This window comes from Schistocerca americana, chromosome 2, assembly GCF_021461395.2.
Source record: "Schistocerca americana isolate TAMUIC-IGC-003095 chromosome 2, iqSchAmer2.1, whole genome shotgun sequence".
NCBI classification, from domain to species: domain Eukaryota; kingdom Metazoa; phylum Arthropoda; class Insecta; order Orthoptera; family Acrididae; genus Schistocerca; species Schistocerca americana.
In genome coordinates, this window is record NC_060120.1 from 470,719,164 (window position 1) to 470,731,869 (window position 12,706).

A 12,706-nucleotide genomic window follows, 5' to 3' on the forward strand; every position below is an offset into this window, starting at 1 on the left:
CTTGTGGAAAAATTAATAACTGATGATAAAGGAGGTATTTTACAGCATATTTCTCTATACTACGTCAATTTATAAACTACGTTTACGCCTCACATTGAATTTTACGTGCCTATTTTACCCGTACAAGTGCGGTAACTTTGAAGTTCCTTACCTCGGAAACGGTAAAAGATATGAAGAAAATTTGAAAGTTTGTTCAAGATCAGGATAATAAGAATACCTCGTAAAAATTATAGACATCCCGCTGTGCAGAGTCGTCTCTTAATCAGCGGATAGGTTTTGGTACTTAAATAACAAGTGTTTGGCATGTTTCCACGGTTAAAGATTTTCGAAAACGGACTGATGGCTCTTCTAGATAAATGCCTAGAGAACATACCGTTAAAATCTGAGCAATTTTCTGCGGTTACTTATTATTATGATTTCGCGTCATACTTTACATTACGTGTAGAAGTAGGGTAACCTTGAACCTCTGTATCTTGGGAACGGATAAGATAGCAAAAAAATTTACTAAGTTATTCGAGATCTGGATCTTAGGAATATACCCCATAAATCTGAGCAGATGACAATGTGGCCTCAAACCCAGAAGAATTTTACTGAGCCATTTCCTATGCATAGCCGTCTTGGAATCCTCAGCTGTATTTTGGACCGCTGACGACGGCGAAAATGTAGCTAAAAAACTCTTTCTCTTCGGTTTTAGAGGAACCGCACACGATCTAATGATGCCTCCATAAGTCCCATCTGGCCCACCGTAGACCACGTCAATTGAAAAAAGAACTAACCTATTTTTTCTATTTCCATAAGCAGGAGGAAGTGTGTAATATACATAATTTGACCAAATGTTGTTGGATAGTGATACTAAGACGCTTCTTCTGTTGGGTATAAAAATGATCCTGCCTTCTTATCACCAATAGAAACCAAGGTATGAGCACCGGAAAATCCTGTTTCTATGCGCGGTGTTTTGGAACAAATTGGTAACGCATGCTGTCACATGCATGCCGAATAGTACATCGCTTCGAACACATAGGAAGAATATGCTCGGAAGCATGCCTGAAACGTACGTTAGACAGAACTGCCAGCAACGATAAGAGGAGGAACACGAGTGGTTTGAGATCATTTGATAACAGAGACCTAACTTTCGGCACTGTGTGGTCGTAGTGCATTCGCACACCCTGTTAACCCTAGCTGCCCTAACCTGTCGGCAGTCGTTCTTACCCTGCCCTCCATCCAGTGACATAATTACACTTTACGTGAACACAACACAACTTAAGAAGATTTTCGTAGACTGTTAAATTAATAACACGCTACCTGGTAAAACACACTATATTGTAAAGATCCTATGTCCTGCGATTGGTTCTGAGTAGGCCCTACATTACTAACGATAAAATTGCAGTGATACAGTCACCACACATCAGAATACTAGGAGCGTGAGCGATAGATGCTAATTGCGACCGACCAGAAACACTTAAATTTAACTCACTAGCGCCTCACATATGACATCACAGTAATACTGCTGCTGCCACACGAGACTTGGAAAAGGAAACGCCAGGATAGTTACGAATCTGATTGTTTACAAGACACATGATATTCTCCAACACGATAAAAATATTGACAGAAACAGTGTCTAACGTAGCAAGTTATTACCGAATAACATTTATTGCAGTATAGCACGCAGCCGCGTACCACGGTGGTTGCAGGATTGTGTCTTCGCTGTGACTCACGGTTTCAAGTAACATCTAGTAGGAACGTAAATTCATACCCCATACGAATCTAAATAAACTATAGTAATTATCATCGGATTTTTCTCAAACTTGATATACAATCTTTTGTTATTAAGTAAAGGATCCTGTAAAATTTTCAGACTTTTATCTCTTATAGTTCCGGAGATTGAGAAAATCACTTAAATGCCAAAAAACCGTCCCTTATGTTTCAAAACTCAGTAAGTAACATTCGCAGTTTGTCTTTTATTATCATCTAAAGTCATACCATAATTCTCAATATATAAAATCACTTAACTGAATTAAGCTGCAATTTCGTAGTGTAAAAATCACTCAAAATTATTATCTGCTTATTATTTTGTTGTGTATATACATGGGAATGAATGAGAGTGTCTGTGGGACATACGAAAAAAACTTAATACTATTTTAGGTAAAAACTTATGAAACTGAATCATGGGAAAATTGTGATGTAACCACGATGCTGATGACATATGTCGAAGTGTGCTTGCTTTTGTAAGAGAGCAGCCAGAATAGAAGTCGGAAGTGGAATAAGTTTCTAAATTAATTCAAATATTATATTGTATTTTGGTCCATTTTATTAAATATTATATTAGAAATTGGCATCATAATAACGTCAATGATGTTCTGAGTAGTGATTGGCTCAGGCAAGTTTTGCCACGAGAATGATCTAGAAGGACCATTCTGATTGGTCAATCAGACCCCTCAGCCAATCAGAATGAAGCTGTTAGATAGGCACAGAGTGGGGTGGCATCAGGACACTCGCTCGCTGGCTGCCGTACGTTTAAGACCATCTTAGATGTCACTGTGAAAATTGCACGTAAAATGAAGAACTATTGAGTTCATTGCGTTTAGAACTAGTCGTAACTAAGGAGGGTTGATTTACGAAGATTTTGACGAAAGTTTCAGGTTTGTGAGTTCATTTATTGAAAAGTTATGAGCGTGTGATATTTCGGTCTTAGCGACACTCCGCGTGGCATATTCAAGGTATTTTATGGAACATTTAGGCCAGCACTTCAGGTATTGAAGACCACTGATTCGACTGAATGTTGAACTCGCTGTAGTAGTGGGTCAGTAACTGTCAGATCGGGCATTAATCGGGTCGGACTGGTAGATATTCTGGCTGTTTTTTTCGTGTGAGAATATTTTCTAAAGACTGTGAGAAGGGAATAGTAGAGCAGTTAAAAATAGTAAATTCTCACTTTATAGCAAATTTATGTGCTTCCTTAACAATTAAAAGCAGTTTACTAAAATTTCGGAAGGCTTACTGCAGGTCAACTGCATTTACCCTCCACCCGAAATTTGTTAAATTGAACTTACAGGAACTGATTCGCAACTCGAGTCACACGGCCTCTGTGTGGTAGGTACTAAGCCGTGGTTTCATCAACACTTCTTTACACAGTCTAGTTAGTATCTACTACTACAGAGTGAGGGACGTCGTAAGGAAGCCGTACTGAGGTAGGCGGCCAGTGAATGAGAGAGAGAGAGTGTACGATCGAATAACGACGACGACAAACCCAGCCGCAAGTGGTGACCAGAACGTCATCACCGATGCTTTAATACATCAACGAGGAAATTTTCTACGTGAGATAAGCATCATCCTACTCACCGTCAGTAAGAAGAGAGATGACGTAACGACTCGACATTAGCTTCGTTATCTACGCTAGCAACGTCTAAGTCTGTAATATTGCACAATCAAAAGTATAGCTTCAAAAGACCAAATCAGATGACTGCCTACGTGACTGTTCATAAACTAACTTTGTCAACATAAGATGAGCGATTAAAAATCTTATTACGTCACTGAGATGGAACTGCTATCAGCTACAGCCCCTTCCTCAGCCAACACCCGACGCAATCTACCTCGGACAATGGTCTGGGGCCCCTATTTATAACTTCTCTGCTGGTTGTGACGTCAAACACGTTACTTTTGTTAATATCATGTTATTATGTTCTACATTTGTTCTTTCAGTGCTAACCCTCTAGCACCACTGCTTGAAATAATTTTACGATCATGTAAACTCCTTAAAAACGTATTTTTCTGTATGAACTACCTCCATTACTTCTCTCACGTTGAACCCCATATTCCTTCTTTCCTTCCTTGTGCTTCCATTACTAACGGCAAAGTTGTAACTGCCTCACTGGTGATTTCACTTTTCCTAAAGTGAAACTGATCATTAGCTAACAGATCCTCAATTTTCATTTCCTTTCTTCTGTGTATCATTCTCATCAGCAACTTAGGTGAATAAGCTGATTGTAGGATAATTCTCGAACTTGTTGGGTGTTGTTATCTTCGGAATTGTGTGTATGATGTTTTTCCGAAAGTCTGGTGGTATATCGCCAGTCTCAAACATTCCACAGCCAGCGTGAGTAGTTGTTTTTTTATCACTTCCCACATTGATTTTATAAATTCCGATGTAACTTTATCTAGCCCTTTTGCCTCATTTGATCTTAAGTCTTCCAAAGCTCTTTGAAATTCTGGTTCTAATAATAGATCCCCTTCTTCCTTGCCGACTCCTGTTTTTTCTTCTAAAATTTCGTCAAACACGTCCTCACCCTCATACAGACCTTTAAGGAACTCATTCCGCCTATCCGCTCTCTCCTCTTCACTAAGCGTCGAATTCTCGTTGCACTCTTAATGTTACCGGCCTTGATGTCAGTTTCACCTAAAGTTTTTTTGACCGTTCTGTACGCAGAGTCAAGCGTTCTGACAATAATTTCTTTTTCAATTTCTTCTCATTTTTCATGTAGCCACTTCGCTTTGGCTTCCTTGCATTCCCTATTTGTTTCGTTCCTAACCGACATGCATTTCCGTATTCTTGACTTTCGCTTAACGTTTTTGTACTTCCTTCTTTCACCCATCAACTGATGTATTTATTCTTTTACACATGGTATCTTTGCAGTTATTTTCCTTGTACCTACCTTTTTCTGCCCAACTTCCGTGACTACCGTTTCAGAGATATCAATACTCTTCAACTGCACTGCCTACTGAGCTATTAATTATAGCCTCAAAGAACTTCAAGCATATTTCTTCAGTCCTTAATATTTCCTTATCCCACTTATTTGCGCATTGTCTTTTCCTGACTAGCCTCTTAAATTTCAGCCTATTTTTCATCGTTTTTAACTTGTGATCTTAGTCTATACGTGCTCTTGTGTACGCCTTACAATCTAGTATCTGATTTCGGAATCACTGCCCTACCATGACATAATCTAGCTGGAAGCTACCCTATTTCCCTGCCTTTTTCAAATATACTTCCTGTTCTTGTGATTATTGAGAAGAGCACTTGTTATTACTGTCTTTCTCCCCCCTTGTTCCTATTACCAAGCCCATATTCTCCCGTAACCACATTCTAATCCCTCACGACTAATAGATTTTCATCTTCCTTTACGTACTGAATTACCCGTTCAATATACTCATATACTTTCTCTATCTTCTCTTCATCTTCTGCTTGCGACGACGGATGTATACCCGACTACTGTTGCCGGTGTTGGTTTGCTGTCTGTTCTGACGCGAACAACCCTACCTCTGAACTGTTCACAATAACTAATGAACTATTCACAGTAACTCGCTCTCTTCCCTTCTTTCCTATTCACAATGAATCCTACTCCTTTTATACCATTTTCTGCTGCTGTTTATATTACCCTATGCTTGTCTGACCAGAAAAATTGTATTCTTTCCGTTTCGCTTCACTGAGCACTACTGTATGCAGACTGAGCCTTAGCATTTCCCACTTCAGATTTTCTAGTTTCCCTACCACGCTGTTCCCTGTGACATTCCATACCCTGACGCATAGAAGGTACACTTTCGTTGGTTATCTAATATTTTCCTCAAAGTTACCTCCTCACTGGCTGTCCACTCACGGTGACCTGAATGAGGAACTAGTCCGGAATCTTATGCCAATGGAGAGATCGCCATGCAACTTAAAAAAATACGAGTAATATTACAGAATATATGTCCCATGAATATATTTTATGTTCCTTTAATGCAGTGGTTTCAATTGCCTTCTGCATCCTCATCCAGATGATCATTGCTGATCCTTCCTTCTTTCAGGGGCATTTTCCTACCCCAAGGGTAAGAGGGTGCCTTGAACTTTTGTCCGCTCCTCCGCCATCTTTGGCAAGGCCGTTGGAAGGACGAGGTTGACTTCTTATGCCGGGAGCCTTCGGCCAGCATTGCTGATGACTTTTTATTCAAAATTCAAGCAGTGGCTATGTTGGAACCCGGTATTCTGGACGTTTTGGTTAGTAGTGAAAGGTTCTGCTCCTAGACCATGGGTACAGACACCTAAATAACGTATAGATCAACAGAGTTTATCAGCTTATCACAATATCTGCAATATCCGCTGCTAGTAATTCTCAAGTTAGCCTCGCTCACATGTCTCACATTACGTATCTTTTTCAGTATGTTTTAATGTAATCTTGTATCTAATGCTTTCTGAAATTCAGTCTCCGAAACCATATGATTGCTTACAATAACATGAAATGTGAAAATGTGAGATAGTTTTCTTGATCCTTTCTTTCAACCAAATAATACGGTATTATAAGGAATGATATTTTGTTCAAGACAGATGGCGTCTTTAAAACTTGTTCGAGATTTCTGTGCTTGTATCATAGGTTAATTCTGCTGTAATTTAGCTTATGCGTGTTTTTAAGCCCTCTAACTTTTGTCGATTACAGTACACCAAACAATACATTTAATTTTACACAAATATGTCCAACAGCTCACTTGAAATAGAATTCAGGAGCTGTAGGGATAAATTTCCTGACTACTCATTTTAACTTTGACTTCCCAGCAGTTTCTTAAGTCGCTTCCGGAGTACTGTGGTTTGATCCCTTCGAGAAAGGCCTGACTGATTCCTTCGGGCTTTTTTCTCGAGTTAAGCTATTACGGTATGTCTAGTTAAGTTAACACGTGTGCTAATATTCTTCTGTAATGTGATAAGGCGTGTTAACTCGGTTCTAGCGATGCCATATTCTGTAATGCTATGCTCAATAGTGTAATTGTGTATTCTGTTCTGTTACGTGCAAATTCGAAGTGCTTTATTATTCGATGTTGTAAGTTATGTAAAATCAATAAATTTCATAAATAATGTCGACCAACAAGGATCTGCAATGTCTTATTACTAAACTTTATGCACGAATCATGTCTTATTACTAAAATTTATGCACGAATGACAAAAAACTGGGTTCCTCGTGGTAAAGCTGCAAAATACACTCCATCTGAGCCAACTTCAAAAAGCTTTGAGAAGACAACACAAGGGGAATAAGATAAGTAATTTATTTCCTTTCAAACAGCACTCTTTTTAACAGTTTGGGCTGAGTCATCACATCTCCCTGTTTTGTCATATGCAACTCTGAATGGAAAATGGAAATGCGGTGCGGCGAGGGCCTCCCGTCGGGTAGACCGTTCGCCTGGTGCAAGTCTTTCAAGTTGACGCCACTTCGGCGACTTCCGTGTCGAAGGGGATGAAATGATGATGATAAGGACAACACAACACCCAGTCCTTGAGCGGAGAAAACCTCCGACCCAACCGGGAGTCGAACCCGGGCAATTAAGTATGACATTTCGTCGCGCTGACCACTCAGCTACCAAGGGCGGACTGTAGCTCTGCATAACACACACCATTAACACTACTGGACAGATCTAAATTTTAATTTTTGAAATGTCGTCGATAAATAGATGAGGTTAGAAAGTGACCTAGCCATGTGTCAACATGTTTCCTTGGTTTTCTGAAGCCATGCTGTAGACAGAGCTGTTGAAAAGTATGTAGCAGAGAATCAAGCGGCGAATATGAAGATTATGATAGTCCCACGTATGAGCAATTGACCTACTGTCCAGAGAATTTGAGTCAACAATCTACTATTTAAGAAACAACAAAGGTTGCAGAATGTTCTTTATTAGCTTAAGAACGACGCTACGCCCAGATAAGTTATGATTAGATTATTTTAAAAAATCAGAAATTATCTGCCAAAAAGCACCCGTCCAGAAGGCATGGTACCGTGCAAAACGTACTACAAGGCAGCCTCATGGAGGTGACGACAGCCATAGCAGAGCAGAACAGGACCTCGCGCGAACTGTAAACTGCCGTACACTACAGCGGCCCTAGAGGCCCCTCCGTATTCACATAGCGCGTACATAGGAATGGCAGGAGCAGATGCCAAATTTTGAGCTATGGTAATGACAGCGCCAAGCGGATCTGCCGTCGGGTGTACAGTGTGATAACAGCGTAAAATCAAATAGTAATAGATAAATTAAGGAATGAATGAAACATATTAGATGATATGGGAATATACACAATGCAGGAGATGCCAGATCGAAAGCTATGCACAGAAGCATAGAAAACCCTTACTCTCAAAAGCAGTGTAAAAGAGTAACGAAATAAAATACATAGATCAATGAAATAAAGTTTAGATTACAAATATATGGCTAAACGGTAACAACACGAAAAAGACAAAATATAGCTACATTCAAATGACAAGTGACCAATGCCCCGGTAATAAAAAACTAAAAACTAATAAATTGTTTAAAATGGGAAACATGGAATCATAGAAAATCTGATTCTTGCTTGATAACTGACCACTGAGGAAACATATCGTTCTTAGCGTGTGACGTTTGACATTTCAGTTTTTTCAACCAGATTTAGCCTCTTGCGTTTTGGAGCGTAGTGCAAAACCCTTAGGTTTCCGAGCGTAGGAGGCTGGTAGCCACTGGATTTAAGGTGCTCAGCGAAGTCGAAATTATGCTTAAGCAGCCCCTTCTTAGTGAGTAAATGTTCCTGAACGTAATTTTAAAAGCCCTCCCGTCTGGCCAATATCAGCTGCTTGACGTTCACAGTACTCGAGCTTATATACCCCAAAGGCAACACATTTATCTTCCAGTGGACGCTCATTGCGAATGTATTGATGTTAGATTTTATGGACGTGGTATTCACTATTCTTATATTTTGACCAAGAAAGAGTTTAGCTATGGCGTAGGATACATTATATAAAAATGGAAGTTTAGCAAACTTGCAATTTTGAGGTGGGGGACTGAGAGTGGCTCCTTGGTAGTCTGGCGACGCTTTTTCCTTGTATCACATGTCAACGGTGGAGGGGCGATAGCCATTACAGAAAGCGACATATTTCAAGTTTTCCACTTCCTTCGTAATAGATTCAGCTCCAGGCGAAATTTCTGTGATATGCTGGATGACTGATCTAAAGTAGCGCGTAGTTACAGGGACGACACGACGAAGCGTGTATAAATGAGTCGCTTGTGGATGGCTTGCGATAAATGACGAATTTGAAAACTCACTAGTGAGTCAAAGCTGCCAATCGAGGAAGTTGAGAATACCATGGCTATTCATGCCCTCTTGCGTAAAGACCATTTAGCTATGAAGACTGTTAAACTCTTGGACCAGAAGCATAATATCCGATCCTTTACCGTCAAAGACAATTGGAAAGGCAATTACTATGTCATCGACATATCGACTGTAAAAGTGAAGTCTTTTGGAAATGGCGGAGCCCCGCGTGAAATAGTCACACCCCGGTAGTGCCCAATTGATTACTAGTTCATAAGAGCGTAAACTAAATAATCTTCGGAAAATTTATTGTCATGCTGCATGTCACTGGGATAAGAGAACCAAGGCCCACTTTCCCTATGTCGAGCGTGTTGTCAAATTTATGGATATAGTTTTCAATGAAAAACAGCTGAACATGCTCAGCAACGGCCTTAGGTATAGCATCCAACCAAGGCTAGACGATGTCAATACCATCTCCTTGCTAACAGACATAATTGCCGTTGTAACTTCAATTTTTAGCAAATCTCATAAGCTGAGAGTCGCTGGTAAAGATAGTGAACTTATTACATCGAGGTCCTGTCCTGCTCTGCTAAGGCTGTCGTCGCCTCCATGAGGTTGCCTTCTAGTACGTTTTAGGCGGTACGAATTCTTGAAGGGTCATTTTTGACAGAAAATTTCAGATTTTTTATCATAACCTGACGATGCCCTATTCAGACGAAACGCGTCGTTTCGTTCTGCAACCTACTACCGTTTTCTTAAATAGTAGCTATAGAAAGTTGCAGTACCACCGCGCCAAGATGAAACTGAATAATTTTCAACAAAGTACTTTGATATACAAATGATTATCTTGTATTGAGTTTAGGGCACTGTTACCGTATTCTCACTCAAACAGAGTGACAAGAATATAATGTCCACAGATGGATTGATAGCTAAAATGTTCATGCCTGGATTAGAGGCGGAGAATATTTTCGAACCAGTCCCCAGGTAATTGTCTGGTCCTATTGTCTTGTATTATTCCATGAATAATCGCCCGTCAATGTTTCCCACCAGTATTATGCAGAAAACCTGACTCATCAAACATTGGAGTCGCAATTGGGAGGGCGATGGTACAGAATGGCTTTTTTCTAGTTTTTTATGATTTTGCTAAAACCAGCAGGTAAATGCCGGGATGACTCCTTCGAAATGACACGGCCGATATGCCTCCCCCTCCTTGACGCGATACGAGCTTGTGCTTCGTCTTTAATGACCTCGTCGTCGACGGGACGTTACACTTAATCTTCCATCCTTCCTTCAACTAATCACAAAGTATTATCCGCTGATAATCAGCCACAGCCTAGTGAGATTTCTGTGTCAGGAGATGAACATAACAGAATGTCTCGACAGTTTAATCAAAGCGCACACTTTGGTTACTGCTGTTTGGCTGCAGTGAATGCACTAACGTATCTTGCTGGATCTTACTTGACGAAGTAGTTGGCCCAGGCCTGGTAATATCTGGGCTGTAGCCAGGTGATGCCGGTCGTCCCATTGGAGGCCTTCATCCAGTGCGGGGCCGTCCAGGGCGCCGCGTGTATCTTCAGCCTCTCGTCGCTGAGGCTCTGCGCCCAGAGCAGCAGCGGAATCTGCGAACAGAAATCACTGCTGCTACTGCTGCTACATTACTGTGTCCGACAGTTTATTTTTAGCCCAGAAGCAAATCGTCGTGACCACACGTCACGTCAGTTCTATTAACCGCATCCTAACACTGACGTCGAAGTACATCTGCTCACTTGTGAGATTTGTGGTTGACAATACGACAACAGGAACAGCAGCATTTTCTCAAAGAAATCAAGACAGACGAACGACCTTCATGGAGACAGGTCTTTGTTAAATACTGTCCACGAACGTGTGCTCCATTGTCCACCACTTTTTTCTTTCAACGAAAATTAAGCTGAGTGGTTATAAACTGGGGATATTCTACATCAGGTTCTCTTGTTAAAAACATTGTGTTTTCCACAGGAACACTTAAGGTCCTTGTTATAAATTAGTTGCAGTAAACTGAAAAAGAAGGAAAAGTAAAGTACCACTGTTCGTGTATGATACTTAGATCGTCTTAATTATATTACATTAATTGTGGCAGATTGAAACAACTAAGAAATTAGGAAAACGCTATTTATGGATTAATATGTCAGATATGACGGATTCTACCACTGCAGTTCTAATATTTCTTAAGAAAATTTGAAACAAAATTATTCATATAATGAAGGTCATCTAAAATAGGCGTACTACTTACAGATCAACATAGTTTGGGATGACAAGTTCTAGCGGCTGCGGGTTCTTTGGATTGTCCGTTCCCACTAACGTCCGTGAAAAATCTTCCTTATCACCCACTCAACCGGGGTCAGCTCCATTCTTACGTGGGTAACTAGAAAATCGTCAGAAATTACCTGCTATCTGCTAGCCACTTTCTGGCAGCTCAGTTACTATCATCTCAGTTACCATCCTTAAAAAAATCATTTTTTCAATATCTTAAAGACGCGTTTATTATAGTGACCAACCATTTTGTGTAGAATGAACAAAATGGTTCAAATGGCTCTGAGCACAGTGGGACTATGGGACTTAACATGTGAGGTCATCAGTCCCCTAGAACTTAGAACTACGTAAACCTAACTAACCTAAGGACATCACACACATCCATGCCCGAGGCAGGATTCGAACCTGCGACCGGAGGGGTCGCGCGGTTCCAGACTGAAAACGTCTGCACACTTACTCGCTGCACCGTACTCTTTCATGCACCAACACACCTCTGCGTATGTAGACTGCTGCCAGCGCCATCGTGCGGCATCTGCAGGTCAAATGCACCCCATGGACATAACCCGAGGTGATTTAAACCAGCAAACTGCCCACCAGAGCGTTGTTTCACAATGTATCACCATTACCCTTAATTTATGAGCATGAGTGTAGTTACCTTCGATCTGTTATGGAGCGGCAATATCTATTGGAAGGGTTATGGCCATCGCCATCTGGAGGTTGTTCTGTAGGTCCCACTAAGAGGGCTTGGGAGCAGATTGTCATCCATCACTGTGTTGGCATGCCACTGCTGTCATTCACTTCCATTCTTATAGCAGTCTTTGATAGCAACAGTCTCTCTCTCTCTCTCTCTCTCTCTCTCTCTCTCTCTCTCTCTCTCTCTCTCTTGACAAGAGGCCACAGCACTTCTCTGCATTGTTTCACGTACTTCAAACAGAACAGGTACACACTTTCCCTGTATGCAGTCTACAACAAGGTCATACATTGGCCATCTTCTCTAGAAAGCTGTTGGCTACATTCTGCAGTGTAGATGGCGACACTTGCTGTGTGGGCCAATGGCCTCGTAATGACAGTGAAGCTGACTTGGCCGATCTGCCACCACCACTGGGGCCTTATGGCCCGCACCCTGGCCGGCACATACTAGACAGGTATTTATGATTTGCACTCCCACAAGCGCTGGTTGCCTGAACGTCGATTCACCATTGTATTTTGTGGACAACAAATGTTTAATATTGCAATACTGTTTTAATCACACCTTTTGGTGCCAGACAGGCATTCAACGTACCCACGTTTCTTGGGTGGTCAACTGGCGACTTTCTGACATCGACCTGACCTCGAGCCACCATCCACCGTACCATGCTACCCCCTGAGCGCACCTTTTGGCATCAGAAGTTTTGTTGTAAGAAGGCTAGTGAC

The 12,706-nt window shown here is 41.1% G+C and overlaps 1 protein-coding gene across 1 annotated transcript in view; it reads right to left on the reverse strand.

The window, feature by feature from the left end:
* Positions 1–12,706, reverse strand: part of LOC124593732 (lysosomal acid glucosylceramidase-like) — a 172,485-nt gene that overhangs the window by 58,076 nt on the left and 101,703 nt on the right. The window contains exon 5 of the mRNA XM_047132062.1: positions 10,463–10,623. Coding sequence (XP_046988018.1) covers positions 10,463–10,623 — 161 coding nt within the window. The remainder of the gene's footprint in view (positions 1–10,462; positions 10,624–12,706) is intronic.